The 26,340-nt window shown below is 48.4% G+C and overlaps 4 protein-coding genes across 9 annotated transcripts; 3 read left to right on the plus strand and 1 right to left on the minus strand.

The window, feature by feature from the left end:
* The first annotated feature begins 2,861 nt into the window (after positions 1–2,861).
* On the plus strand, positions 2,862–6,864 carry RAB13 (RAB13, member RAS oncogene family). Of its 2 annotated transcripts, XM_043876439.1 has the most exons (8): positions 2,862–3,128; positions 4,444–4,504; positions 5,223–5,283; positions 5,516–5,593; positions 5,699–5,788; positions 5,910–5,975; positions 6,074–6,127; positions 6,300–6,864. In XM_043876439.1, the coding sequence occupies exons 1-8, from the start codon at positions 3,005–3,007 to the stop codon at positions 6,375–6,377; spliced, it is 612 nt and encodes a 203-aa protein (XP_043732374.1). In that variant the 5' UTR covers positions 2,862–3,004; the 3' UTR covers positions 6,378–6,864. The 2 variants fall into 2 exon arrangements, with proteins under 2 accessions (XP_043732374.1, XP_043732375.1); XM_043876440.1 differs by lacking the exon at positions 5,516–5,593 and having other exon boundaries at positions 2,865–3,128.
* Positions 6,865–10,367: 3,503 nt separating this feature from the next.
* On the plus strand, positions 10,368–13,006 carry JTB (jumping translocation breakpoint). The gene is made up of 5 exons (XM_043876441.1): positions 10,368–11,322; positions 11,469–11,506; positions 11,702–11,784; positions 12,234–12,313; positions 12,695–13,006. Exons 1-5 carry the CDS (start codon positions 11,240–11,242, stop codon positions 12,849–12,851), a joined length of 441 nt encoding a protein of 146 aa, XP_043732376.1. The 5' UTR covers positions 10,368–11,239; the 3' UTR covers positions 12,852–13,006.
* A 285-nt stretch (positions 13,007–13,291) lies between these two features.
* Positions 13,292–19,028, minus strand: CREB3L4 (cAMP responsive element binding protein 3 like 4). 3 transcript variants are annotated; one of them, XM_043876436.1, is made up of 10 exons: positions 18,719–19,028; positions 17,818–17,995; positions 17,342–17,588; positions 17,083–17,198; positions 15,025–15,120; positions 14,552–14,658; positions 14,366–14,434; positions 14,184–14,268; positions 13,896–13,992; positions 13,292–13,763 (listed from the first exon to the last, which is right to left on the minus strand). In XM_043876436.1, the coding sequence occupies exons 1-10, from the start codon at positions 18,778–18,780 to the stop codon at positions 13,570–13,572; spliced, it is 1,251 nt and encodes a 416-aa protein (XP_043732371.1). In that variant the 5' UTR covers positions 18,781–19,028; the 3' UTR covers positions 13,292–13,569. The 3 variants fall into 3 exon arrangements, with proteins under 3 accessions (XP_043732371.1, XP_043732372.1, XP_043732373.1); XM_043876437.1 differs by having other exon boundaries at positions 13,299–13,763; positions 15,025–15,117; XM_043876438.1 differs by lacking the exon at positions 18,719–19,028 and adding an exon at positions 18,194–18,630 and having other exon boundaries at positions 13,299–13,763.
* Positions 19,029–21,825: 2,797 nt separating this feature from the next.
* On the plus strand, positions 21,826–25,931 carry SLC39A1 (solute carrier family 39 member 1). 3 transcript variants are annotated; one of them, XM_043876443.1, is made up of 4 exons: positions 21,826–21,938; positions 22,654–22,872; positions 23,042–23,172; positions 24,280–25,931. In XM_043876443.1, the coding sequence occupies exons 2-4, from the start codon at positions 22,686–22,688 to the stop codon at positions 24,934–24,936; spliced, it is 975 nt and encodes a 324-aa protein (XP_043732378.1). In that variant the 5' UTR covers positions 21,826–21,938; positions 22,654–22,685; the 3' UTR covers positions 24,937–25,931. The 3 variants fall into 3 exon arrangements, with proteins under 3 accessions (XP_043732378.1, XP_043732377.1, XP_043732379.1); XM_043876442.1 differs by lacking the exon at positions 21,826–21,938 and adding an exon at positions 22,044–22,261; XM_043876444.1 differs by lacking the exon at positions 21,826–21,938 and adding an exon at positions 22,294–22,407.
* The last annotated feature ends 409 nt before the right edge of the window (positions 25,932–26,340 follow it).

Below are 26,340 nucleotides of genomic sequence, written 5' to 3' on the forward strand. Positions count from 1 at the left end.
TCAGAACTGCCTTTCCAAGACTTCTAATCTTGGCAGCACTGACACTCTGGACAGGGAATGAAAAGAAAGAAAAAAGACCAAATCATTATCTTCTACAGTAATGATCAAAGGGTTAAAATGTCCATTTGTCGTAAAGGAGGAACAAAGATGACTCAAATGGTATATGGGGACCTGGTTAATTCCAAAGGAATAGAATTGGACAAGGGATGTGAGTTCTTGTCAAGGATATGCTGGCAAACGTTTAACCATTGACTTTATGGCGGGGAGCCCTGATTTGTCGTCCTCACTAATTTCAATGGAAAAAATACTCTCAGCTTGGCCAGTTTCACCATAACCAATGTTACATCATTAAACACGATTTGGAAAGCAGGATCTGTCTTCATGAGCCAGTGATAATTGGTTCCAGCACACTACTGTTGCTGTTCAGTTGCTCAGTCATGTCTGGCTCTTTGCAACCCCATGGACTGCAGCAGGCCAGGCTTCCCTGTCCTTCACTATCAGAGTTTGCTCAAACTCTTGTCCATTGAGTCAGTGATGCTATCCAACCATTCATCCTCTGTTGGCCCCGCCCCTTCTCCTCCTGCCTTCAGTCCTTCCCGCGTCAGGGTCTTTTCTAATGAGTCCACTGTTTGCATCAGGTGGCCGAAGTATTGGAGCTTCAGCATCAGTCCTTCCAATGAATATTAAGGGTTGATTTCCTTTAGGATTGACTGGTCTGATCTTGCTGTCCAAGGGACAACTCTCAAGAGTCTTCTCCAGCACCACAGTTCAAAAGCATCAATTCGGGGGGTTCAGGATGGGGAACACATGTAAATCCATGGCTGATTCATGTCAATGTATGGCAAAACCCACTACAATATTGTAAAATAATTAGCCTCCAACTAATAAAAATAATTGGGGGGGGGGGGGAAAGCATCAGTTCTTCCCTTAGCCTTCTGTATGATTTGGCACACTACTGATGGGTGAGAAAAACCTCTGAGGAAGTGACATGTTCCCAGGTGGCTCAGTGGAAAAGGATCCAGCTGCCAATGCACTAGATGCAGTTTCGATTCCTGTGTTGGGAAGATCTCCCGGAAGAGGAAATGGCAACTCACTCTGACATTCTTGCCTGGGAAATCCCATGGACAGATGAGCCTGGCAGGCTACAGTCCATGGGGTCGGAAAGAGTGGGACACAACTGAGCGACTGAGCACGCGCACACCGAAAGACAAGAAATTAAACAAGCAGCAATCTGGGAGAACAGCATTCTAGGCAAGAGTTTGTGAATACAAAACCAGAGACCAGGAAGAGCCTACCATAATTGAGGAGGCAAAGGCATTATTGCAGAAGCTCTGAGAGCTAGTGGGAGAGAACTGTGGAGATGAGGTTCCAGTGAAAGCAGGTATCCAACAGCATAAGTGACATGGGTTCAATCCCTGAGTCAGGAAGATCCCCTGGAGAAGGAAATGGCAACCCACTCTTCCCATTATTGCCTGGAAAATCTCATGGACAGAGGAGCCTGGCGGGCTACAGTCCATGGGGTCGCAAGAGTCAGACATGGAAAAAAAAATCAGACACAACTTAGCAACTAAACAACAACAGCAATTTAGAGAGGTGAAAAAGAATAGTCTGTTGCTGGGATGAAAAGTCCAGATTCAGACAAAATAAGATGAAATGAAAAAGAACCAATAGGTTTTTGTCAGACAAATCCATGAAAACTGAAGAATAATTTAAAGCATTAGTGAGAGATGGTCTGACCAGCAGGGAGAAGTAGAGAATACTCAGGTTTTGTAATACAACTTGAAGACATAATGGGTGGTGAGATAAAGGATAAAAGAGGATTGAATAGTTGTCTGTGAGAGGGACAAACACTGGCACACAGTATGACAAGGATAACTGAAGTGACCAAAGATGCCTTTTCATAACCAGTACACTATGTTTATAGAAGGACTATTCTACTGACCTGCTATTAGAAAAGCAGATATTTTGAATATTTTTTCCAAAGTAAAGATAAAGTTGGTTTTGTGTAGCCATATTCTCCATATTTCAGCTTTCTGGTTGCCAAGGCTACACATTCCCAGTCTGTTCATTAGTGTGTTAGGAGTACTGCCTCCGGACTGTGTTAAAAGATCCACATCTCCTCAAGAGAATGGCGCGAGACATTGGTAGTCTCAATCTCTGTCTTCCTGAGCTGGCCTGTCAGAGAATTCATACACAGGTTCCCAGAAGGAAGACTGTTCAAGATGAAGCTCCAGAATGTATCTAGGGTTAGGGTTAGGGTTAGGGTCAGGGCTTGGAGACTGGGAGAGGGAGTGTGTGGAACTGATTCTATAGTATAATTAATTTTGGAGCTGATTCTATAGTATAATTAATTTTAATTTTCACTCTGTTCCACCAGGGGGCAGACTGACTCAACAAATAGCCACCAACTCCAGCCATCCCGCTTTTTTCAAAAGGAGTTGGAATTCTAAAATTAAGAGCTTGGAACAGTAACACCAGAATTCTAGAACTGCCCCAGAAGGATTCTATTTTTCTTGAGTACCCCTTTCAAAAATCAGTCCCCAATTTTTGCCAACTCCTGTGATATCCTGGCCTTCACCCTTATTCCCCCAAACTTTCCTTTTCCCCGAATTCCTCTAAAACTCCTCTTCCCCTGCTCATTCTGATTAAACCTCCACTTCACCCCAGCCTCTCTGACTTCTGACTGGAAGAGTGAAGTCAAAAGAGGGGGATGATAGTAAGCAAAAAACTGCAAAATGGCTAGGGAGACAGGCCAGCGTTGGCTGGGAAGGGAAAGCCCAGGGAGCAGGAGGCTGGGCTGGCCGAGGAAGCCAGCAGAAAGAGATGGGCGGGCACGGGGTGGGGCCCAGAGGAGTGCCGCCTCTCCTCTTTCCCAGAGCCTGGGCGGAGAGGGAGGAAAACTTCCTGGCCAGGGCTCCGGCCCGCTCCCTTTGCCAACCCTCCAGTCCCGCCTACCGGTGCCCTCCGCTTCCCCACCCCTCTCCCGGCACCCCCAGTGTCCGCCATGGCCAAAGCCTACGACCACCTCTTCAAGTTGCTGCTGATCGGGGACTCAGGGGTGGGCAAGACTTGTCTGATCATTCGCTTTGCAGAGGACAACTTCAACAACACTTACATCTCCACCATCGGTGAGCCCACTGGCCATATCCTGGATCCCCAACTACCCCATACCCTCATTCCTAGGCTCTTGGATTACTAGTGGCCTGCTTTAGAGTCAGGCTTCTGGACTCCAGCCCCTCAACCTCTCTCTCAGACCCATCCCCCTTATATATCTCAGGATGGTACCCAAATCTCTAACCTCTCTGAGACCTCCAGATTACTCCTCAGGTGTGCCTGTGCCAGCCCCTTATTTTCTTGGTACCACCTGTCTCCCTTGTCTCCATAAATCCACATGAACCTGTGTCTGTTTCCCTCTCAGCTCCTCTTCCCCCACCCTCATCCATCTAGAACTCTTGATCCATTCTCCACATTTCCTGTATCCCCTTTTCCCTGATCATCTGTCTCCCAGTTTTGCCAGCCTCTTTCTGTCCCAACTGAGTTACAAACTCTCCCACTGCATTCCAGCCTTACCATCTACTTTCCAGTCTCTCTGCCCCTCAACTTATTAGGTGGTTGGGGAGGGTGGCACAGAGGGGCTGGGTGTGCTAGAGAGTGGCCCAAGTACTGGGATCATGAATATGCAGTCAGCCTGGTAAGGAAGGTGGGACTGAGGGGACTTTTGGGGTCTCTGAGTCAGCCCGGTGACTCAGCCTCCTCCCTGGAGCTCCTCACTGGTTCGGGGGAGGTACACAAGTTTCCACTAAGAACATTGTCTCCTCTCCTCCCCCTCATCATTCTTAACCTCCTCTGGCCTGGGAAGTAAGACCAGGAGAGTCTCAAGACAATTCTGGTTAGAAAGTGGAGGGGAAAATATCCCTATACCATATTTCAGTCTCAGGGGAATCTTGTTTAGACTCAGATTTTCTTGTTTCCAAGCCTGGCATACTATTAATTCACAGGGACTGGTATCAGCTTCCTTTTTCCTTGCTCTTCACCCTGTAGGGTCAGGAGGCTACGTGGGATAATGGAGAGTAGAGGGTTCTAAGAAAACAGAAGGGAAAAGAAATTAGAAAGTAATATTTTGGGGGAGACAGATTGAATTGAGAGAGTTGTCAGCTGGCATGGCTGAGTGGACCCAAGAAGTGCCGTAAAGGCCTTCAGCCTCCTTGCAGAGTTTTCATCTTCTTTCCCACAAAGTCTATAAGATCTAAGTAAAAACAATACGCTTGCTGTGCAAGTACAGCTTTGAGAAAATCCCCGTAGTTTCATACTTCCTGCAAGACTGCTTCCCAAGTGCCTTCCCTGCAGAATTTCTGCACTGCTCCATTCCTGTCCCTCTCACCACACACTTGCACGTACACATACATACATGTCTTTATTTCAGTGTACCCTCTCCACCCCTAGGAATTGATTTCAAGATCCGCACTGTGGATATAGAGGGGAAAAAGATCAAACTGCAAGTCTGGTGAGTGAATCCCCCAGGACTTCAAAAAATCTCTCTTCCTGCTCACTCAACTATTTTCAACTTTTTTGTAATTCTGTTGCCTGTCCTGGACCCAGAGACTCCTCTGAACTTGGCAACTGTCTAGTAGCTCAACTGTCTGTTGAGCTATAATGTGGAAACAAGCTCTCAACAGTTAAATAGCAAGTAGCAAAATTAAGACTTGACTGTCTGTCCACTGGAGAGCCCATAAAGCCAAGAGTAGAGGTTTGACCTGACTACCCTGAGGAAACTAGAGACCCTGAGGGTGTCAAGTGGTAAGAGGCTTAATGGAGGCATTATGATACAGTAGACAAGAGGAGAATGTGGTTCAATCCTGTTCTGTTACAGAATGAACTTCATTAGTTATTTCTCTTCTCTAAATCTGTTTCCTCCTTTGTAAAATAGAGGCAGTAAAGCATGTCTCAGAAGGATAGAGTGAAGATTAGGTAAAATGACATAAATAAAATGATGTCTACACAGTGCTTGGCACAGAGTAAACAATAAAATATCTATCTCTTCAGCTGTTACTTTGCTCAGTATCAGCCAAACAGTCTCTTATCCCTGTTTCCCTTTATCGTTTTCCTGATTCTGTTCAACACTCCTTGTTGCAAAAGCTAAATTCTTAGGGGATGGGAGTGGAATTCTCTCTTTGGAGACCTCTTCCCTCTATCTCACCCCATGAAATATTCTACCCCTTCAGGGACACAGCTGGCCAAGAGCGATTCAAGACAATAACTACTGCCTATTACCGTGGAGCCATGGTATGAAGCATATTTCTGGACAAGGGATGATGCAATAGAATGTACGACTACAGAGGGACAGGAGTTGGGGCAGAGAAAAATGGGGAGGGGCACAGTGTGGGTTGCAGGGGGCCCCATGTGGCCTGGTGATTAGTCTTGTGGATAGAATTTACAGGGTCACTTAGAGGGCAGTGGGAAGCCTGAAGAGGGGCATATGGTACAAGGCTCCATTATGAACTCTGCCATTCCCCAGGGCATTATCCTAGTGTATGATATCACAGATGAGAAATCCTTCGAGAATATTCAGAACTGGATGAAGAGCATCAAAGAGGTGAGAACAGTTCCAGAGAGGTGGGGGAATTGGGTAGAGCCTAGAGGATGAAGGAACCTGTGAAAATGAGCAGGACCCAGCTTCTACTCTTATCGTTGTTCCCAGAATGCCTCGGCTGGGGTAGAGCGCCTCTTACTGGGGAACAAGTGTGACATGGAGGCCAAGAGGAAGGTGCAGAAGGAGCAGGCTGATAAGGTAAGAGCTGGTTGGGCAATGTTCCAGAACTGGGCCAGGAGGGCCCAGGTAAGGCCAGATCACAGAGGACTTGGCCGCTGCCCTTTGTCCAACTCTCTTCTTACCACTTCTTCCCATGCAGTTGGCTCGGGAGCATGGAATCCGATTTTTTGAGACAAGTGCTAAATCCAGTATGAATGTAGATGAGGTGAGACATGCCCCATCCTTCACCCCCCAAAGAGCACCGGAAGACAGACTTATGCTCCCCTTCAACCTATCCTCACCAATCTCACCTTTCCTTATTAGGCTTTCTGTTCCCTCGCACGGGACATCTTACTCAAGTCAGGAGGCCGGAGATTGGTGAGTTGGTTGTGCTGGGCTAAGTACAGCTGGGTGTGTGAGAGTGTGTGTGTGGTGGGGGTAAAAACTGATGAGGGGAACAATGCTAATACTGCCTGTGAGGGTGGATCTCCTTTAGTTAATGGCCCCAGCCAGCCATTCTCACCCTGAGCCCTGTACCTTCTCCCTCTAGAAAAACAACAACAAGCCCCCCAGCACTGACCTGAAAACCTGTGACAAGAAGAATACCAACAAGTGCTCCTTGGGCTGACGACTCCTTTCTGCCTCTCCACCCTAAGCCTGGGGACTGAATCTGAGGAAGGCAGGGCTGAGGGGCTGGGCAGGGGAGAAATAGCAAATGGGGCTTGGAGGGGGAGAGATGGGTAGATGGTAGAAGAATGGGGAGAATATGGAGAAGAAAAAAAAGAAGGAGAGAGAAGGAACGAGGAAAAGAAAGGAAGCAGGATAGAGCGGGAAGGAGAGGCAAGAAAAAGGAAACGAGTTGGGAAAGTGGAAGAAGGTGAGAAGGAAGTAGGAAGAGAGGGAGGAGGAAAGGAAGATAGATGGTCCTAGGCCTCAGACCTTCTCTGGGTTTCCAGGGCAAATATAAATGTAAATAAATAGTTGATTTATTCTGTTATGGGATCAGGCTTTAGGGTCCTGAGAGAGGCTGGCTCAGTACCACCCTCTGAAGGTTTGGTCCTATGCTGTCACTCTGCATGGTCTTTCTCAGTATTAAAGGCCACCATTTGCACAAATGTTCCTGGTCTGGGTAACTCTTGTTGTTGTCAGAATCACTCTCTACTCGTAAACCTAATTCTTGTCTCTCTGAGCTGGTTCATCTGCCTGAACCTGGCTGGGTTCCTGTGCTACCTAGTCTGCAGGTCTCAGACCTTCCCAGCTGTTTAATTGATGAGGAAGACAAGGAGCAGAGATTCTCTGAAAGTCTGTACATCCTCTTTCCAGTATGGGATTTAGAGGACCCTGGCAGGCAGAGTCTTGTCCAGGAGATTCTAAGAGAAGGACTCTTTCCTGGGCCTTCCCAGGAGAGTGATAGCCCTAGCCTCAGAGAAACAGGAGAACCAGTATTTTTTTATTCAGTGATTTCTGCAAGCATCTTTGATTCTGCCAAAAATCCCTTTAAGTAAGTAGTAAGCATTATTACCTGCTCTGATAGGAGAAGAAAATGAGACAGAAAAAGGATTCATTTAGTCATAAACATTTATTGAGCATCTACTCTGTGCCAAGCACAGTGGTCAAGTTAAAATAACCTCTGGGTGGTACTTAAAGGAAGAGGGACAAGTAAAATTTAACACAAACAGCCCCTAACGACTGAATAACAAAGAAGCAAAACTACTGACATGAACAAAAAACTTAGGCTTGCGTTCCCTTAAGTATACATAGACCCTATTTGTTCTTCACAGTATTTTTTTTAGTTTCCAATGTTTTTAAGAAATATTGTCTTCTAAATAGCATTTGCACTGTACAAATGCTTGTTCAGAAAAAAAAATTGAACAAATAGATTTTATAATTAGATGGTTTTGTAGAATTTGCATTTTAATTAGTATTTCTATAGTCCCCTAAATATGCTCCATAAATTTATGCTTATACCAACATTATATAAATATGCTCTTGCCAGCACTATTTTTTTAAATATTTTAAATCTTTGAAAAGGAAAAGACATGTTTTGATTTGCATCTGTTTGATTAGTAAATTTGCAATTTCTTTTTAAAATTTAAATTAATTTTTTATTTTATTTTATTGTTTAAATTAATTTTTAAATTGAAGGATAATTTCATTACAGAATTGTGTTGGTTTCTGCCAAACATTAGCATGAATCAGCCATAGGTGTACATACGTCTCCTCCCTCTTGAACTTCCCTCCCAGTTCCCTCCCCATCCTACCCCTCTAGGTTGTTACAGAGCCCCAGTTTGAGACCCCTGAGCCATACAGCAAATTCCCATTGGCTATTTTACATATGGTAATGTAAGTTTCCATGTTACTCTCTCCATATATCCCACCATCTCTTTCCTACCTTCCTCCCCGCACCACCCCCCACCCCCACCCCACTGTGTCTATATGTCTGTTTTCTATGTCTGTGTCTCTATTGCTGCCCTGCAAATAATTTCATCAGTACCGTCTTTCTAGATTCCATATATATGTGTTAGTATATGGTATTTTTATCTTTCTGACTTACTTCACTGTGTACAATAGGCTCTAGGTTCATCCACCTCATAGAACTGACTCAAAAGTGTTCCTTTTATGACTAAGTAATATTCCACTGTATGTATATACCACAGCTTCTTTATCCAGTCATCTGTCCATGGACATCTAGGTTGCTTCCATGTTCTAGCTATTGTAAATAGTGCTGCAATGAATTCACAGTATTTTTTTTAAACAGCAAAATTATCTCACAGACTTGATCTTTTACCAAGATGATGAAAATGTCAGATTTGGTTTAGACAAAAGTACCACTATAAGTTTTACTCAAAGATATGATCGATGTTCAAGGCATTTAAAACATCCCCAAGCCTACGGTGTAGAAGTGGATAGCACAACCCTGGAGTCATCAGCAAAGTCTTTTTGTGTGCTGCTATTTCTGCTGGTAAAAGACAAGACTCAGAAAAAAAAGAGTATGACAGTGCCAAGAGAAGGACTCAGAAAATTATTTGGTACATGAATTAAGTCTCTAAGTTTCAATGGGGTAATAATCCTTATTATCTGTGGCTTATGTTTGAATTCTGTACTGGAGCCCAGCTAGTTTAATTCACTCAAGAGATGAGAAAAGACTTGCATTTTGTGAGTCCCGGGAAGAAGACTGACTGGCCTGTTTGTCATACCCCAGAGTGGATATTTTAAAATCCAGTTTCAGCATAGGGAACCCTATTCAGTTGCTTGGTACAACTAGTGGGACTGAGTAAGGAGTAACAGAATACTATGTTTTGACCAAAACTTATCATAGCTTAAAAATCCTGAGGGGAAAAAACCCCATGCCCTACTTTCTATTACATACAACTATTGACAAATAATACACAGACAAACAGTAACCTAAAGGGACAAATTAACAGTTACCAGCAAAATTAAAACTCAGCCCTCACCAGGCTGTTGGTTTCTCATCTCCCACCCAATGATCTTTCCAGTCTGTTAGTTCTTGTCCTTAAGCAGTCAGATTTCAGTCTGACGGGAAGACAGAATTTATGGGACATAGCACCAGATATACTGTTTGTTTGTTTTTTTGGCTGTGCTGTCTTTGTTGTTGTGCACAGGCTTTCTCTAGCTGTGGTAGGTGGAGGCTACTCTTTGTTGCAGAGCACAGGCTTCTCATTGAGGTGGTTTCTCTTGTGGAGGAGCACAGGGTCCAGGCCCACAGACTCAGCAGTTGCAGCATGCAGGCTTTAGAGCACTTGGGCTTCAATAGTTGCAGTGTGGTCTTGGTAGTTGTGGCTCACGGGGTTAGTTGCCCTGAGGCATGTGGAATCTTCCAGGATCAGGGATTGAACCCGTGTCCCCTGCATTGGCAGGTGGATTCTTATTAATTGGGCCATTGTAAGAGTCCACATCACACATAATGTTAATTTCCAAAAGTGCTCTAGCCCTTATGGCTGTGGGGGAGAGTAGCTGTGGCCTTTAGGCTAGAAAGACTTCTTGAGGGAGGAGAGTTTGGAGCAGAAATAACAAGGAAAAAGTATGGGAATAATTTCTTTGATCTTGAAAGGCAGGATATAGATTATTAATAGGGCCTAGATTTACTTGAAAGTGTTAGTTGCACAGTCATGTCTGACTCTTTGTGACCCCATGGACTGTAGCCCACCAGCCTTCTCTGTCCATGGAATTCTCCAAGCAAGAATGTTGGCATAGGTTGCCATTTCCTTCTCCAGGGGACCTTCCTGACCCAGGGATTCTTCCCGACCCACATTCTGCCAAGGTTTGACTTCACAGGGATGGAAAACAGGCACAAATCTGTGGTCTGGGAGTTAAAAGTCTGGGCTTAGGTCTCAGCTCTCCTACTAGCTGTATGATCTTGGACAAGTAACAGACTGAGCTTATTCATTAAACAGGGACAATACCAACTGACTCGATTATAGAAGAGAATCAAAATGAGCTAAACCTTAAATTCAAAAAGTATGATAGAAATGTGAGGCAATAAAAGAGAACAAAGTATTTTAATGAATATTTCCTTTGCATCTTTCAATCCCATGGACAGGTGGGCTACAAGGGGTCACAAAGAGTCGGATACGACTTAGCGACTAAACAACAAGAAGGTCCCATCTGAGTAGAACTGAGTGGGAGCCCAGAGACAGGGGAAGCCTTCACATTCACAAAGTTTCGGATATTGCTGCCCCTTGAGGGAGGAGAAAGTAACAGTTTTGTCTTCATCTCTGGAACGCCAACCCAGCTTCTCCCCTTGATCATCGTTCAAGATGGGAATGGGGAGGAGAGTCAGAAAATCGGATGCTTAATTGTGAGTCCTCGGGTTTTAAGGAGAGAGGAAAGTCCTGAGAGGGCGAAGTATCGTTCCTTTTCATGTCTCGCCGCTGACCACAGGGGCAAACAGGTGACAGCCCAGGGAGCTACAGCAATGCACGAAAGCCTGACAGCCGCCATTTTCTCCGTTCCCGCAAAAAACTACCAGGACCAGAATGCAACGGTGGGCCTAGCCAAAGGGTCGCAACGCGCCGCACTAGTGCAGGGAGCTCCAACTCCCAGGGAGCAGTGGGCGGAAGACTACGAGGCCCGTCAGGCCAGCAGCGGGCCTCCGCCTCCCATCACTGGCCTATCTCTGGAAACGGGCCCGCGCCCAGGATCCTCCGCGCGCAACATGGCAGCACCGGGAGCGGAAGCGGAGCCGAGGGAATGCTAGGGCCGTACGCCTCCTCGGCCTTTCGTCAGGACCGTATCGGTCGAAGAAGGAAACTCACGGTCCTACCCAACAAATGCGTGTTGCCTTTTCTCGCTGTGGCCATGGGGGCGTACTGACAGAGCCTTTAATCTGATAGGCAACTCCAGCATTTCGCAGCCCTGAGTTGGAACCTCTCGGAGGACTGCCGTGTAAGCGCTGACTCTGCGTTCCGACCGAGGCACGAGGCCAGTGAGGCAGGTCCCTCTGTCCCGACAGGTGCGACACAGCACTCCATGCCTGCGGGCGCGGGGAGGCGTGGCCTCCCCCAGGGCCACCACCTCTGCTGGTTGCTCTGCGCTTTCACTTTAAGGCTCTGGTAAGGAGGGGCTGAGGGCAGGGAAAAGGAGGGGATGAGAGGATCGTAACGTCCCCATTCCCCGAGTCCCAGAACCGCGGAGGTGGGGGGGCGGGGTTCCCTGTTTCTTGGCTTCTGACTCTTGCCCCTTGCCCCCTCCGCTGCAGCCAAGCAGAGGCTCCCGTGCGGGAAGAGAAGCTGTCAGGTGGGTGATGGTCTGGAACTCGTCTCTCCTATAATTTTGTTTTGACATCCTCCCATATTCCGAGAGATGAGGTGGGAAAGGGCGGTACTACGTGGGACGAGGGCATTCAACTGTGCTGGGAAGTTGATGGGCAGAATTTAGGGGAGAAATATTTTCGGAAGGAAGTCTGAGGCTTGCATTTCTCTTCCTCTCTAGTGAGCACCTCAAATTTGCCGTGCTGGCTGGTGGAAGAGTTTGTGGTGGCAGAAGAGTGTGCTCCATGTTCTAATTTCCAGGCTGTGAGTATCTGTTTTCTCTCCCTTTTTTCTCACATTGAGTCAGACTGGAACGATGTGATTGTCTAAGGTGTGCCTTTGCGTTGTCTTTTCATCTTTTTCCTTGAAGTCTCAGTGTAAGTCCAAATCTGAACTTGTCTTCCTCCTGAAAATGTGCCTGTTTCTTTCGAAGTTAATGGCAGCATTCAGCTAATAACCGTGGTCTGCTCAATTTTAATCTAGTAGGCTCCAGAACCTGCCCTTGCCTCTCCTAGGCTGTTGAGCCTGAAGGGTTCTTAGTGACACATACTCCTGGTCATGTAAACACCACCCTGTCACCACCCAGGAGAACTCCTCCTCAGTTCTCTGTTGCCTACCAGCCCCGAGCCATAGCACTTGGACACCCGCTCATGGTGCCCTGCTTCTCCTGCTGCCCCTTCCTAACATGTGTTGTGATGCTTTCCTCCGGGCAGAAAACCACCCCTGAGTGTGGTTCCACAGGATATGTGGAGAAAATAACATGCAGCTCATCTCAGAGGAGTGAGTTCAAAAGGTGAGTGCTGTTTCTCTTCTTGAATCCTCCTAGATCACTTCCTCCTATGACTTTAGGTAAATACTCCTGCCTCTTCCTTTTCCTCTGGAGGTAGCATGGCATATTGGAAAGGGGAGGGGATTTGGAGCCAAATTACTTGAACCCAAGTCCCAGCTCTACTCCCATGTTTTCTTATCAGTAAAATTGGTTAGTACCAGCTCTGTTTATCTCACTAAAAATTAAATATTTGAGGGGGATTAATATACTGTAAACACATTAGAAGGCTGACTCTGGCATCCTCTCTTTGCCACGGAGACACCTTCATTAGGAAGAAGCAGAAGGGAGAGCAGAGGGGAGGCGTTCTGATCTTTTCTGGGGATAACTGTTTCTTCTCGCCCTCAGCTGCCGCTCAGCTCTGATGGAACAACGCTTATTCTGGAAATTTGAAGGGACTGTCATAGGTCTGGCCTTGGTCTTTGCTTGCCTTGTCATCGTTCGTCAGCGACAACTGGACAGAAAGGCTCTGGAAAAGGTCCGGAAGCAAATTGAATCCATATAGCTATTTTCTTTTCTTTCACCTGGGTCTTAGAAACCCTGCCTCAAACAGAAGGTAGAATAAACTGACTTGCGCCCTTGGTGCTAACCTTGCGGTAGCACCCCCTTTCACTCCTCCATCTAAATAATTAATGAGCAGAATAAAAAGAGTAAAATCATTTCCTTCCCTATCTATAATTTGGTTTGGGGCAGGAAGGCATGGGGGGGGTAGTGAGGGAAAGGAGGTAGTGATTTTAGGCCCCAGTTTATCCAGGTACCTATCTTCCTCCTCTTCCACTACTTACTTAAAACTCCCCCTATCTATAATTTGGTTTGGGGCAGGAAATCATGGGCGGGGGGGGGGGGGGGGGTAGAGAGGGAAAGGGGGGTAGTGATTTTAGGCCCCAGTTTACCCAGGTACCTATCTTCCTCCTCTTCCACTACTTACTTAAAACTGTCAGCATATAGTTTTACCAAAAAAACTTTATTTCTTAGCCAAAACATCAGTTTCCCTTTAACCCTGTCCTCGAAGAAATAAAATCACAGATACATGATGAAAGTATTTGAGCTTCCCCGTGACATAGGCCAACTAAGCCATGGGGTACAGACATCAAGGGCATCCTTATGGGATTCAGACCCCTGAGGCCAAAGAGCCCTGAGTGGGAACCGCAGGAGGAAGCAGAGCAGTAGCAGAGCCCTGGATTCCTTATTGTGATTGGGAAGTGAGCCAGGAAGTGCTAAGCTCACATTTCATCTGCATGCAACACAGTTCTGATGTGCCTGCTGGGGCCTGCCCTCCCTCCCACCTTCTCGGGCAGTGTCCTTGTCGAGCTGTTTGCACCCTTGGCCCCAGGTGGCCCCTCCAGTCTGGACTCTACCACTGCGTTTTCAGGATTCTCTGTCATGTCCCTGTGAGTAAGGATGTTTCTGGAAATCACTGCGGAGTGAAGGAAAAAGGGCAGTAGAACAGTGCTCCCTCCCTTGGTCAGGGATCCTAGAGAGGACAGGGCCTCCCTCCCACTTCTTGACTACCCAGAAAACAGAGTTCCTTCTTGCCCTTGCCTCTCACCTCCATGAGGCTGGTAATCCTCAGGCCTGGCTTCTGGCAGGCCCTGAAAGGGGCTGAAGCTGGGCAAGATGATGAGAGCCAAGGAGAAAAGAAGGATCTGGGAAGAAGCAAGAGGACACTTGGGCTGTGGGGGCCATCAAGGAAGGGAGCAGAGGGCAGAGTGACTAGGGGGCAGTTGGGGTCATCAAAGATGGGACAGTAGGTCTGGCTAGGAAGTGAGCATAGGGATGGAAATGTGGCAGAAGGTGGAGGAGGTGAGGGGGCAGATGGGAAATAGATCAGCCGTACCAGAACACAAGTGCTAGTCTGGGCAGCTCTGTTGGAGGTTTGGACAATAAGCATCTGCAGCTGGCGGAGCTGAGTCACCAGGGAGCTGGGGAACAGGGAATGAGGAGTTAGGTCTCTTGGGGACCAGGGCCCAAGAGCGTGTGCAGCACACTTCCCCCAGCACGCAGACTGTTTTCACTCACATGTTGTGCCTCTCTAGCTCCTGGACTTTTTTCTGTAGTTCCTGGTTCTGTGCAGCACAGGCAGCCACCCTAGGGAGGGCGGAAAGGTAGGATAAGGCTTGGTAATCATGTGCATGCCTGACCTCACCAGCCTTGGTAAAGACAGGGGCCCAGACGTGAAGCAAAGAAATGTGAATTCAAACATACCTGCTCTCTAGGCCATCAATGTACTCTTTTTTCCGCCGCCGGCTGTCCTGAGCTGACTGCTTGTTACGGATTTTCCTTCTGACCTTCTTGAGAACCCTCTCCTCTGCCTGGAGGCCCAGGGTGTGTCAGTCCTGGGCCCTCAGCCTTCCCCAGCTCCTCAACTTTGTCCTGCTCTCCTGGCTCCTCAGAGGCCTTGATAGGATTGCAGTATTTGGGATACCCTTTGGGGAAGCCTGTTACCTTGGTGACGGGCAGGTGAGAAGGTAGGGAAACGCCGCCAGCTGTCCTGAGCTGACTGCCTGTTACAGATTTTCCTTCTGACCTTGAGAACCCTCTCCTCTGCCTGGAGGCCCAGGGTGTGTCAGTCCTGGGCCCTCAGCCTCCCCAACTCCTCAACTTTGTTCTGTTCTCCTGGCTCCTCAGAGGCCCGGATAGGGTCACAGTATTGGGATACCTTTTGGGAAGCGTGTTACCTTGGTGAGGGGCAGGTGAGAGGGTAGGGAAACGCCTTCCTGTCCCAGCAGCCGCTTCTCCTCTTCTGTCAGGAACAAGGTTTGACAGGGCAGCTGCTGGGGCATGAGAGAAGATGAGAATGGAGAGAGGGTCATCCCATCCTCAAGACTGTTCCCCTTGCATGCCTCCTGGGGAGTGTGTCCTGTTTGCTCTGAGGAATAACAAACCATGAAATGAAATGAGGGGCAGGGACCTTAATTCAGACAGACTCTCAGTTCAGCCACAGGGACTACCTGAGGCTGACTAGGGAAAGAGGAGGCGGTTTTGTTGTATTTTTTGTCCACAGACTTAGGCCCTTGGCAGTCTGACCAGGCTAGAGAGGACCTATTCTGATGCACGTTTCTGCAGACCTTAGGAGTATCTGGAGAGGAGGGGGAGTAACTCACTAAGGTAGAGTCTGCTTAATTTTATGGCAGACAGATGATTCATCTTCAGCCATTAACTTCAATTCGGCAGTATTACTGTTTACTGTCAGCCACAAGGAGATCCCTGGGGTCCTGGCTCATTCTCCCCTCGAGTCTGAGCCTTACTTCTCAGACTGAAGTTCTGTTCCCTCTCAAAGAAGGCCCCAGAGGCAACCAGACTGAACAGAGTATGTGGGGAGGGTAGATGGTATCTGGTTAATGTGAGCCCATCAACTGAGTAGCTTGCTTTTCTAACTAATACTCCTTTTTGAAAGATTGATACTTCACTTTGTGACTCAAGAGGAAATAGCTTTTTGCCTTCTGATGATCTTTGACTTTTTTAGCTAAACCACTCTACCTCTGACTTTTTCTGATGTTCCCGTCTTGCTTCTGATACTGTTTGGTGCTATATTAGAGGGGTGTCCCTCCCAATCCACCTAATCAAAATCTCTGAAAATGAAGCCTAGAGGGTATTTATTTATTATTTTCTTGGCTGTCCCATGTAGCTTGCAGCCTCTTAGTTCCCAAACAGTGATCGATTCCATACCACCTGCAGTGGAAGCCCTGAGTCCTAACCGCTGGATTGCCAGGGAATTCCCCTAGAAGGTTTTATCTTAAAAACAATATCAGGGCTTCCCTGGTGGCTCAGTGGTAAAGAATCTGCCTGCCAATGCAGGAGACATGGGTTCAGTGTCTGATCTGGGAAGAGCCCATACGCCCTCAAACCTGTGTCCCACAAGAGAAGCTACCACAATGAGAAACCCGCTCACCACACTAGAGAGTAGCCCTCACTCCTCACAACTAGAGAAAAGCCTGCACAGCAATGAAGACCTAACACAGCCAAAAATAAAATTAAAACCAAACCAGGACTTCCCTGGCAATCCAGTACAAATGCCCTAGTGTTTTTGATGCACACACAAGTTTAGATGCCTCAGGCTTTTTAAGATTCCTCAGCCCAAGATTCTAAGATGCTTGGCTTGGCTTCTGGTCTCAGCTTCAATTACAGATTTGCAGGGAGGCTAGAACTTACTCCCTGCCTTTTGCACACAAGAGTTCTTTTCAAGATAGAGGGAGGAACAGTGACCTGGGCAAGGCCCCCTCTTCATCCTCACTGCAACGAACCAGCCCAACTCCCCTTGGGAAGGTATGTGACGTGTCACACCCCTATGCTGTTAACTATGGGCAGTGGGTGACTGCTGAACTATTGTTCCAGTAAAAACTGTAATTGCACTTGCTTCTATACCCTGTGCCCAGTAACCAGTTGGATTCCCAGGTGGCCTATCCCATTTCCACGTCCTGACTCAAGGCTGAGATAATGGCCCTAACTGAGCAGACAATGCACACAGGACCAGGCTTTCTCCTGAGCCCTATCCTTGGATTCCCTCATCCCACCCTCTCCTTAACCGAAACATCACTCCCTTAACCTCAAGGGCTTCTGTCTCTCTTGTCCATTCCTGCTCTTACAGTTGCTCACATCTCTCTGGCATTCAGGCCCAATGCCACAAAAACTGGGGCAAAGACAGTGTTCAGCATCAGTTTTCCCCTCCCTCAACCCCTTTCCCCCAGTTTTGTGTATCAGAGAGTACTGAGTCCAGTTGACTCCCCAAGACTCACCAGGGCTGCAGGAGGCATGGAGTTTACAGTAGCTGCTGTGGGCAGGATGTGAGCATCAGGAGGCAGCTCACTGACCACACAGGTCTCAGGCACCATAAATGGGGGGCTCCACTGATCTGAGGGAGACATAAGTGGCTGGGAGAAAGGATGTGGATGGCCACAGGCTCTGGGTAGTGGCATAGGTTGGGGAAACCCCCTTAACTCCAGGTTAGGACTGGACCTGGAGGGCCAGTGTCCCCTCCCCACAAAGAACACTGACCTAGTTGGATGGAGATGAGCCCTACAGCTGGCCCGGCTTCCCCCTGCATCCTCTCCAGGGTCCCTGTCTCATAGACAACCTCATAGAGGGCAGGGGAACTGGGTGGCTTGGGGGCAGGGGGACTGTCTGGATGGCCAGGATCCTCAGAGATTCCACTGTCACTGCCAGGAGATGCTTCTGAGCAGTAGACTTCATTGGGGTCAATGAAAAGTTTCAGGAAATCTTCAGGCTCACTCTCTTGAAGACCCTACAGTAGAAGAGGGTGTGAATGTGTATAGGGAAGAATTCTGGAAGTCCTATTAATGTCAAAACCAGATCAGTTTCAGTCCCTTCTGTCCTTGGACATGAGGGTAGTTACAGCTCATGTCTATTTTAGGGGCTCTGTCTTCAGACCTCTAAGTGGAAACTGAAGCCTCTTGCACTTCTTATCACAAGAGTTGTCTCAACCCATACCCATTCCCATTCATCACACTCACACAGCCATGGCCCCCACTGCACTCCCAGCCTTGCAGCCCCTGTTCCTGTAGCCTAGTCACGGGAACTTCTGAAGGTGGACCATGGAGTCCGAGCTCCAGGAAAGATCCTGTTGAGAAGACATCTTCTGGAGGTTCCAGGCACATGTCCAGCAGGTCAGGGGTTCTGAAATCCATGGTTCTGCGGGTGGGGGGGGGGGGCAGTTGCAGAAGAAGAATGTGGGCTCCCCCCTCCCCCACCCCACAGTTTCTGAGCTCCTCTCCCTTTTCCATTATACCCCTTTCTCCCCTGTGCAGCCCCCTCAAATGTCAGCCCAGCCATCTCGCCTTTGGCCTTATCTCTCTGGTTCAGACCAACAGGCACCCCCCTGGGTATTACCTGTTTCGAAGAGCTCAGCCCTGCCAAGCCAGCCTAGCTCGTTGATGGCCCCAAACAGTACACCTTTTCTTTCTTCCAGGATCTCGCATCCTGGACCTGCCTAGCCAAACCCCGCCCCCAGCCTTACACTACAGAAGTGGGTTGTACCCAGCCAAGAGCCACGATAGAGAAGCAGTATCTGGAGCAGGGGTTTAGAGGCTGAGCGTCCACAAACCGGACTTAAGACATCAGCCTGGCCCCTTCTGCCTCAGTTTCTCCTAGTGACAGCAGATCTTCCTGAGGGTTTGATGGCTCCTCAGGGAAGGCTAGAGACGGTTGTGAGTGGAGCACAGGACGCTTGGTGCCTGTTCTCTAGCCGTCAGTTTTATAGATGGGAGACTACGGCGGGGCTGAAAACAGGAGAGGTGTCCATAGGACTGCCGAAGACTGACAGAGGCATCCCCTCCCCCACTCCATGGCGCTCTTCCCCCAGTTGAGTCTGATTGGAAGCTAAAGAGGGGTTGTGCCTTGAGCCCATGGGATTACCGTCTGGAGGCAGGCTCCGCCGTAACTGGTGGGAATTGGCTGTCAGAGTGCAGCCAGAGCATTTATTTGTCTGGCAGGGATTTGGTTCCGCGGCATGAGGAGAGTAAGAGCCAGAGGACTTACAGTAGGGAAGGGGGTGGGGTGAGGGGAAGTTCCGGGAATGTGGGCAGAGGCTTGGTTTGGTTTCACTTGCCACATGACTCCGAAGCTCTAGGCCGGGAGTAAATAACCAGACAGCGCTTTGACTTTGGAAAGTCGTGCAATTGTGGGTTGTCCAAATCCATAATCCATGCATTATGCTATTGATAAAGAACAACAGTTATGTGTACACACTCACAGGTTAACTAATGGAGGGACAAGGGTCTAGAAAACTGCAAAAGGTTAAAATACTCAGATTTGGTTTGGGAGTTTGACTTATATTTTGCATATAGTTACAAGTAACAGTATGCAGTATGTGTTCTGCATTTGTATAATTTACAATTTTACCAAAGAGGAGACAGATAACATGACACAAGTGTAATAATACCAAAAGTCGGGACATTTTGCCTTCATCTAGAGACTGATGACCCAGGAATTCTCTTTGAATAAAATAATGGGGACTTCCCTGGCAGTCCAGGGGTTGAGACTTCCTGCTCCCAATGCAGGCAGTTCAGGTTCATTCCCTGGTTGGGGAGCTACAATCCAACAGGCATTTGGGCACGGCCAAAAAAAATTTTTTTTAAATGGAGCTATACTGATTAGGTATGATTTTCATCTGCCTCCCAATAGTACTTCAGATAAAGAATAGTTCAGTGAATAAAGCACACAAATTTGGGGCATATATCTGGAGAAAACCATAATTTGAAAAAGATACATGCACCCAAATGTTCATTGCAGCAGTATTTACTACAGCCAGGACATGGAAGCAACCTAAATACCCATCAACAGAGGAAAGGATAAAGAAGATGTGGTACATACATACAATGGAATATTACTTAGCCATAAAAAAGAAAATTAATGCCATTTGTAGGAACGTGGATGGACTTTGAGGTTTTCATACTGAGTGAAGTAAGTCAAATACAAATATCATATCACTTACATATGGAATCTAAAAAAAAGGTACAAATGAACTTATCTACAAAACAGAAATAGAGTTACAGATGTAGAAAACAAATTCACCATTTCTAGGGCATAAGGGAGGGGGAGGAGTAAACTGGAAGATTGGGATTGACACATACATACTACTCTGTATAAAGTAGATAACTGGAACTTCCCTGGTGGTCCAGTAATTAAGATTCTGCTTTCCAATGAAGAGGGCATAGGTTCGCTCCGTGGACAGGGAACTAAGATCCCACATGTCTCAAGGTATGGCCAAAAAATAATACATAATAAAAAAATAGATAACTAATCAGGACCTTCTGTATAGCACAGGGAAATCTACTCAATGCTCTGTAGTGGCCTATATGGGGAGAAAAATCTGAAAAAGAGTGGATATATGTATAATTGACTTTTTTGCTGTACACCTGAGACAAACAACATTGTAAATCAACTATTCCAATAAAGAATTTAAAATCATAACTTAAATAAAAATAAAGCACAAAAACTTGGGATGTGGATTCAGAGTTCAAATGGGTATTCTTCCTGTCAAAATTTAAATAGGTTGAAGGTAAAGAGAAGAATAGGATCTAATCATTATTGAGTAACTGATATATGGTCAGGCATTTTCATGTTACCCATATCATTCTCATAGCAATTGACAGCTGGCAGAGGGAAGTTAAGCCATTTTCTCAAGATTACTCTCGTTGACTAAAAAAATTGCACTATCTAAAAGCTCAGAATTATGTTTTATTTGGTGGTCTTTCTGAGGCCTTCAGGCCCAGGAGGCAGCCTCTCCGATAGCTCTTGAGGGACAACTCCAAAAAGATAAGGGAGGAATCAGGATACATAGTTTTTGCAACAAAGACTAGGAATTCAGAACATCAAAAGATTATTATTAATTAAAGAAAACCAGATATCTCAAGTTAATGAATTTAGCACTTTTCTATATATGGAAAGACATTAAACAGTTTGCGCTCATTGAAATCATTACTTTGATTTGCACCTTAGCTATCTGGGGCCACTATCCTATTCTTTCCTATCCTGAGTCCTCTCAGGGGTTATTTTGTGGACGTGGCTGCAGTGACTCGGCTTGGCAGCCGGGCAGCCGATTCCTCTCCATTTTGTGTTCCCTCTGGGCTCACCACGCAGCTGTAGTGGCTTGATGGCTTCAATAACCTTTGTTTACTCATACGGCAAGCAACGTTTTTCATTTATACTTTGTAAGTAGCTGAACCAAGATTTGAATGACTTGGTTCATTCAAGGAACAGAAAAGAGGCTGATGCAGCTGGAGGGAGAGAAGATAGAGAGATCCAGGTGAGATTGGAGAGAATCCTGGCCAGCTGCCCTGAGGCATGGTGAGGATAAGCTGGGGTGTGCGGAGAGAAGCTCCTCACCAAGTGGGGTTTCAGCAACTCCTGAGAGGGGTCCCACCACTTTACCCATTTGAAGGCAGAAGGCTGCACACAAGTCAGCTCCCACCATAGGTACTTCAAGATATACTCTCACTTTGCTAGCCCCCGCTTTCAATTCTTCTTTTTTTCTTCCTTGTGGGTGCTAGCAAGGGAAATCAAGCAAGTCAGTCAGTCTTACGAATGGAACGCTTTCCCTTTGGCGCCCTGGTGCCCAGAAGGGGATCTTGGAATCTTCTAAAAGAGATAAGAAGACTTTGGCTCAAGACCAGGCAGATATCCTCGGAGATGTGGGAGGTGGAAGACATGGGAATGTGGGGGTGGGGTATGGAGCATCATCTTTGCCCGGGAAAAGCATCTAGCTTTCTCTTTTAGAATCTTCAAAGGATCGAAGCCTTTGTAGACCAGTCAGGTCCGCGGGTCTGACCACCACAGAGACCAAGGCTCTCAGACTCTAGATACTCCCTGAATTCCTTTCCCTTGCTCGGCCCCCCACCCGCAGCTCCGCACTACCCCAGACCGCCCACGCCTCCGCCGGACTCTGGCTGCCGACCTCTGATTGCTCCTAGCTCACGTCACTCCCAGTCTGGCCCCGCCCTCTAGGCGCTGTCATTGGCCACTGGGGGTCCGTACGCGGTGGACGCGGGGGGAGGGGGAAACGAAGGGGAGGGGGCGGGAATTCCCGACTCGAGGCCGGAACCGAGCGGATGCCTTGTAGTGAGACCCTCCAGAGGTGAGTGCTGGCTCCCAGGAAGCGGGATCGGGGTCGGCCACCCAGACCTCCCCGAGCCTACGAGCCAGAGTCCCAGCTCTCGCATTCTTCTTCAGCTTCCCGGCACTGTGGTGGCCTCAGACCCCGCCTCCCAGAGCCCGGACTTCCAGACACCGCCCTCAGTTGTTGGGTCAGCCCGTTCCGGGACCCAGGACTCCTAGGACCCCTCTTTGGTCTTCTTTCCCGACATCCCAGCCCGTGGCTTGCAACAGTCGCTCTCTGCTTTCAGAGGGATGGCGCTGGGGAAATGGGAGCGGGAAAGCACCCCAACTCGCCCTGTTCAGGTGGTCCACGAAGCTATCCTTGACATCTCTTCTTGAACCCCTTTCGCTTCATCCGTTCCTTCCTGGAGAGGGCGGCTGGCATCTACTTTGCTTAAAGGAGCCCAGCTCCCTAGTTTTCTGGGCGCCTCATGTGAAAGAGTAATGAGGTATTCACACAGCCCCCATGCCTCAGTTTCCCTCTTGCTAGGTTCCTGAATAAGTCACTTGAAAAGGGATCAAATAGGGGAAAGAGGAATAGCCTCAGGTCAGGAGTGGATGAGTCACACTGGGATAGGGAAGATCAGAAAGTGGCTGGGATGAGGGAGCTGCATTCAGGCCATCCTTCCCTTTCCCTTCATCCCATATTTCCCTTGTGAAATATTTCCACTTCCCCACTCACTCTGTCTTCCTAGGTCTGAGAGTCATTGGAGCTACCACAGCCACCATGGGGCCCTGGGGAGAGCCAGAGCTCCTGGTGTGGCGCCCTGAGGCAGCGGCCTCAGAGGCTCCAGTGCCCATGGGACTGGAGGTGAAGTTGGGGGCCCTGGTGCTGTTGCTGGTCCTCACTCTCATCTGCAGTCTAGTGCCCGTCTGTGTGCTGCGGCGGCCAGGAGCTAACCCTGAAGCCTCAGGTAAGCCTCTCCTTTCCCCTGTTCCATGGATGCTTGGCTTAGGGAAGGCCCTGGTGTTAAGGAAGTGGACCTACGGGGGGTCAGCAAGAGTGACTGTTGCTTTGATTGGGTAGTGGGGCCTAAAGAGGGTTCATTTACCCATTCCTCTCTGTGTTCCACTCCTGCCCAGCCTCCCGCCAAAAAGCCCTGAGCCTTGTAAGCTGCTTTGCGGGCGGTGTCTTTCTGGCCACATGTCTCTTGGACCTGCTGCCTGACTACCTGGGTGCTATAGATGAGGCCCTGGCGGCCCTGCACGTGACGGTGAGCCCTGGTCATTTGCATGTGACCCTGTGTATGTGGGTGTTCAGTCACGTACCTCCAGGAGAGGTGGTTTGTATGGATCTGTTCGTGTGTCACTCTATGACTGTACGAAGACTCTTGGCCTGTGACGCCATGAGCTGTGATTTTTAGTCACAGAGCAGCACAACTCTGTGGGTTCTTACCCCCTCAGTCCTTATGTGACCTCTGTGTACCCTTTGAGACAGTGTGAGGAACCTTATTACCAGGTGCATGATCTACTTTGTGGGTGTCTCTAGTTCCAGCCTCCAGGAAAATAATAGCACTCCAAGAATCATCTTTACCCTCTCAGCACTTTTCTGAAGGGTTGGAGATAGAGGTCCCTACAGGCCTGGGATGGGTAGGAGTCAGTTTCCAGGGCCCTGGTGTTCCTATAGCCCAAGGAAGAAGGATATGGGGAAGATCATGTCCAAGGCACAGAGCAGTCTTATTGGAAAAACTGAGACAGTTGGAGGAACTGAGGAAGTAACACTGACTATAACCGTTTATATCTGTGACTGAGTGACCTGTGTCTCTGTGTGACTGTGTGTAAGCCTGATCGTCCCTGTGACAGTATGTGGCTTAGCGTGTGAGCACTTGAGAAAGAGGGCCAGGGTGTGGCCTACTTGTCACACTTTTCTACATCAGTGACTTTCAACTCTCCAATCCACCCCCCACCCCCCACCCCCCAGGAAACATTCAGTAATGAAATATTTTTCGTTGTCCCAACTCAGGGAGGGAGGGCTTGCCTTGCTACTAGCATCTAATGAGTATAGGCTAGGGATGCTGCTAAACATCCAACAGGGCACAGGACAGCCCTCTACAACAAAGAACTGTCCAATCCAAAATGTGAATAGCATCCAAACCGAGAAACCACGGTTTCCATGTCACACTGGGAGTGACGGCATAATCTGTCCGCCATGTGTCACTCAGTCTATGACACCACGTGACTCTGTTTTTGCATGACTGAGAGTGGCTCTGTGTCTGTGCCGGACCCCAGGTCCGTGTAACTGGGACTAAACCCTGCATCTGACTCTTCCTCTCCCTTCTTGGCTTGTCTCCTGATCTCCATGCTGTCCCCTCTGCCCACAGCTCCAGTTCCCTCTCCAAGAGTTCATCCTGGCCATGGGCTTCTTCCTGGTCCTGGTGATGGAGCAGATCACACTGGCTTACAAAGAACAGTCGGGACCACCACCTCGAGAGGAGACGAGGGCTCTGCTGGGAGCAGTGAATGGTGGGCCACAGCACTGGCATGATGGACTGGGGGTCCCACAGCCAGGCGGAGCCTCATCAGCTCCCTCAGCCCTGCGTGCCTGTGTGTTGGTCTTCTCGTTGGCCCTGCATTCAGTGTTTGAAGGGCTGGCAGTGGGGCTGCAGCGAGACCAGACTCGGGCCATGGAGTTGTGCCTGGCGTTGCTGCTCCATAAGGGTATCCTAGCAGTCAGCTTGTCCCTGCGGCTGCTGCAGAGCCACCTGCGAGCACAGGTGGTGGCTGGCTGTGGGATCCTCTTCTCATGCATGACACCCCTGGGCATTGGACTGGGTACAGCTCTGGCAGAGTCAGCTGGGCCACTGCACCAACTCGCCCAGTCTGTGCTGGAGGGCATGGCGGCTGGCACCTTTCTCTATATCACCTTCCTGGAAATCCTGCCCCAGGAGTTGGCCACTTCTGAGCAGAGAATCCTCAAGGTCATTCTGCTTCTAGCAGGCTTTGCCCTGCTCACTGGCCTGCTCTTTATCCAAATCTAGAAAGCTCCAAGGCAGGCAGGGAAGGTTGGGTATCACGTGCCCTTGACCTTCCTCCCCCTCTCCCAGTGTGTGGGGAAAAGGAAGGAGTGGGGAAGGGAGGTATTGAGGGCCAAAAAGTTCTCTGGGAGATAGGCTTGGGGCCTTTGAAACTCTTTGTCCAATGAGAGGAAATTGGGCAGACAAGAGCCTGACCCCTAGGCCCAAGGGACAAAAGATGGTCAAGTCACTAGAGATATGATCAAGGGACATTAGTATTGGGGAAGGCAGTGCGTGCCAGTATCAGGGGTCAGACACTACACATGGGGACAAGCGGATACTTGTAAGGCTGGCGGTGAGTACCCAACTGCTGTGGCAACAGAGGCATAGAGAAGGCATAGGCTGAGTTGGCAGTCCTACTGGTTCTAGCCCATTTCAGCCCTCTTTCACTTGGAGTGGTCTCCTCCTACTTTTCTTAGCTCCTACTTTCATATCTATCTTCCTCTTCCCTTCTCCCAGGGAACTAGTGCCAAATGGCCTCTTCCTGCCAGTTTTGGTACCTCCTCTGGCTTCTCCAGTCCTGCTCACTACTCTATTTTTAAAGTGCCAAATAAATCCCGTCCCTCTTTCTCAAAGCACAAGTGAAGGTGCTGAGCCCTGGCCAGCACATCAGTGGAAGGGGTCTGCTTGCTCCTTCTTTTGGTCCCAGATAGTGAGCTGTGGTAGAAATGTTTGCTGAGCTGGGGTTGGGGGCATGTTGGCAGAGTTACCATCCCCCACTACTGTGCTGCACCCTAGGAGTACTGAACATGCACATGGTGCCCCAAGCCTAGATGATAAACACTGAGCTGCCAAAATTTTTTTATATACCAGAGGATCCCAAGGGGGAAGGGGAAGGCTCACCCCCAGGGTTATTTTTTTGGGGGGAGGGCTATGCATAGGGCCATGTTCTCTAGAATCTATTTTACTAACTGACCTGTTTTGGGAAATGTTACCCAAATAAAACAAGTTTCTATACATCTGTTCGGTATCTGATTTATTTGTCTTGGGAAAGGGGTGGGCACGTGGGGAATCGAGAGAGTCTGAGTTTCAGATGTTTAGAGCTGTTTTTTTTTATTTTTGGAGTCGCCTGTCCAGGTGGGACAGGGGTGTCAACTTTATTGACAAGACACATATATGTACACGTGTGTTACAGAACACGACACACCCGTAGGGAAGACTGGACGCTCATGATCCAAGGGATTAAAAAAAGCACCACGAGCATCGGGGGCTCAGGCCGTGTCCACCAGCAGCCACGGAGAGGCCAGTGCCCGCCACCCGGAGCTTGGCAGCGGGAGCATGCTGCCAAGGGCACTGGTCGCCTGACGTCCACTTAGAGCTGTTTTAATATGCCTGGTCTTACTGTCTTCGTTCAGGCCCCTCTAGTCC

The sequence above is a fragment of the Cervus elaphus genome, chromosome 20, assembly GCF_910594005.1.
Source record: "Cervus elaphus chromosome 20, mCerEla1.1, whole genome shotgun sequence".
NCBI classification, from domain to species: domain Eukaryota; kingdom Metazoa; phylum Chordata; class Mammalia; order Artiodactyla; family Cervidae; genus Cervus; species Cervus elaphus.

What these genes read in the sequence shown, in the direction of transcription:
- RAB13 (XM_043876439.1), top strand. Translation starts at nt 3,005, where the DNA reads ATGGCCAAAGCCTACGACCACCTCTTCAAGTTGCTGCTGATCGGGGAC. An exon ending in CCTATTACCGTGGAGCCATG is followed by an intron (nt 5,284 to 5,515) that starts GTATGAAGCATA and finishes GCCATTCCCCAG; the next exon opens with GGCATTATCCTAGTGTATGA. An exon ending in AGTCAGGAGGCCGGAGATTG is followed by an intron (nt 6,128 to 6,299) that starts GTGAGTTGGTTG and finishes TTCTCCCTCTAG; the next exon opens with AAAAACAACAACAAGCCCCC.
- JTB (XM_043876441.1), top strand. Translation starts at nt 11,240, where the DNA reads ATGCCTGCGGGCGCGGGGAGGCGTGGCCTCCCCCAGGGCCACCACCTC. An exon ending in GCTTTCACTTTAAGGCTCTG is followed by an intron (nt 11,323 to 11,468) that starts GTAAGGAGGGGC and finishes CCTCCGCTGCAG; the next exon opens with CCAAGCAGAGGCTCCCGTGC. An exon ending in CAGAGGAGTGAGTTCAAAAG is followed by an intron (nt 12,314 to 12,694) that starts GTGAGTGCTGTT and finishes TCTCGCCCTCAG; the next exon opens with CTGCCGCTCAGCTCTGATGG.
- CREB3L4 (XM_043876436.1), bottom strand. Translation starts at nt 18,780, where the DNA reads ATGCTCTGGCTGCACTCTGACAGCCAATTCCCACCAGTTACGGCGGAG. An exon ending in ATTGATGGCCTAGAGAGCAG is followed by an intron (nt 14,435 to 14,551) that starts GTATGTTTGAAT and finishes CGCCCTCCCTAG; the next exon opens with GGTGGCTGCCTGTGCTGCAC. An exon ending in GAGCTAGAGAGGCACAACAT is followed by an intron (nt 14,269 to 14,365) that starts GTGAGTGAAAAC and finishes CCTGTTCCCCAG; the next exon opens with CTCCCTGGTGACTCAGCTCC.
- SLC39A1 (XM_043876442.1), top strand. Translation starts at nt 22,225, where the DNA reads ATGGGAGCGGGAAAGCACCCCAACTCGCCCTGTTCAG. An exon ending in AGCTAACCCTGAAGCCTCAG is followed by an intron (nt 22,873 to 23,041) that starts GTAAGCCTCTCC and finishes ACTCCTGCCCAG; the next exon opens with CCTCCCGCCAAAAAGCCCTG. An exon ending in TGGCGGCCCTGCACGTGACG is followed by an intron (nt 23,173 to 24,279) that starts GTGAGCCCTGGT and finishes CTCTGCCCACAG; the next exon opens with CTCCAGTTCCCTCTCCAAGA.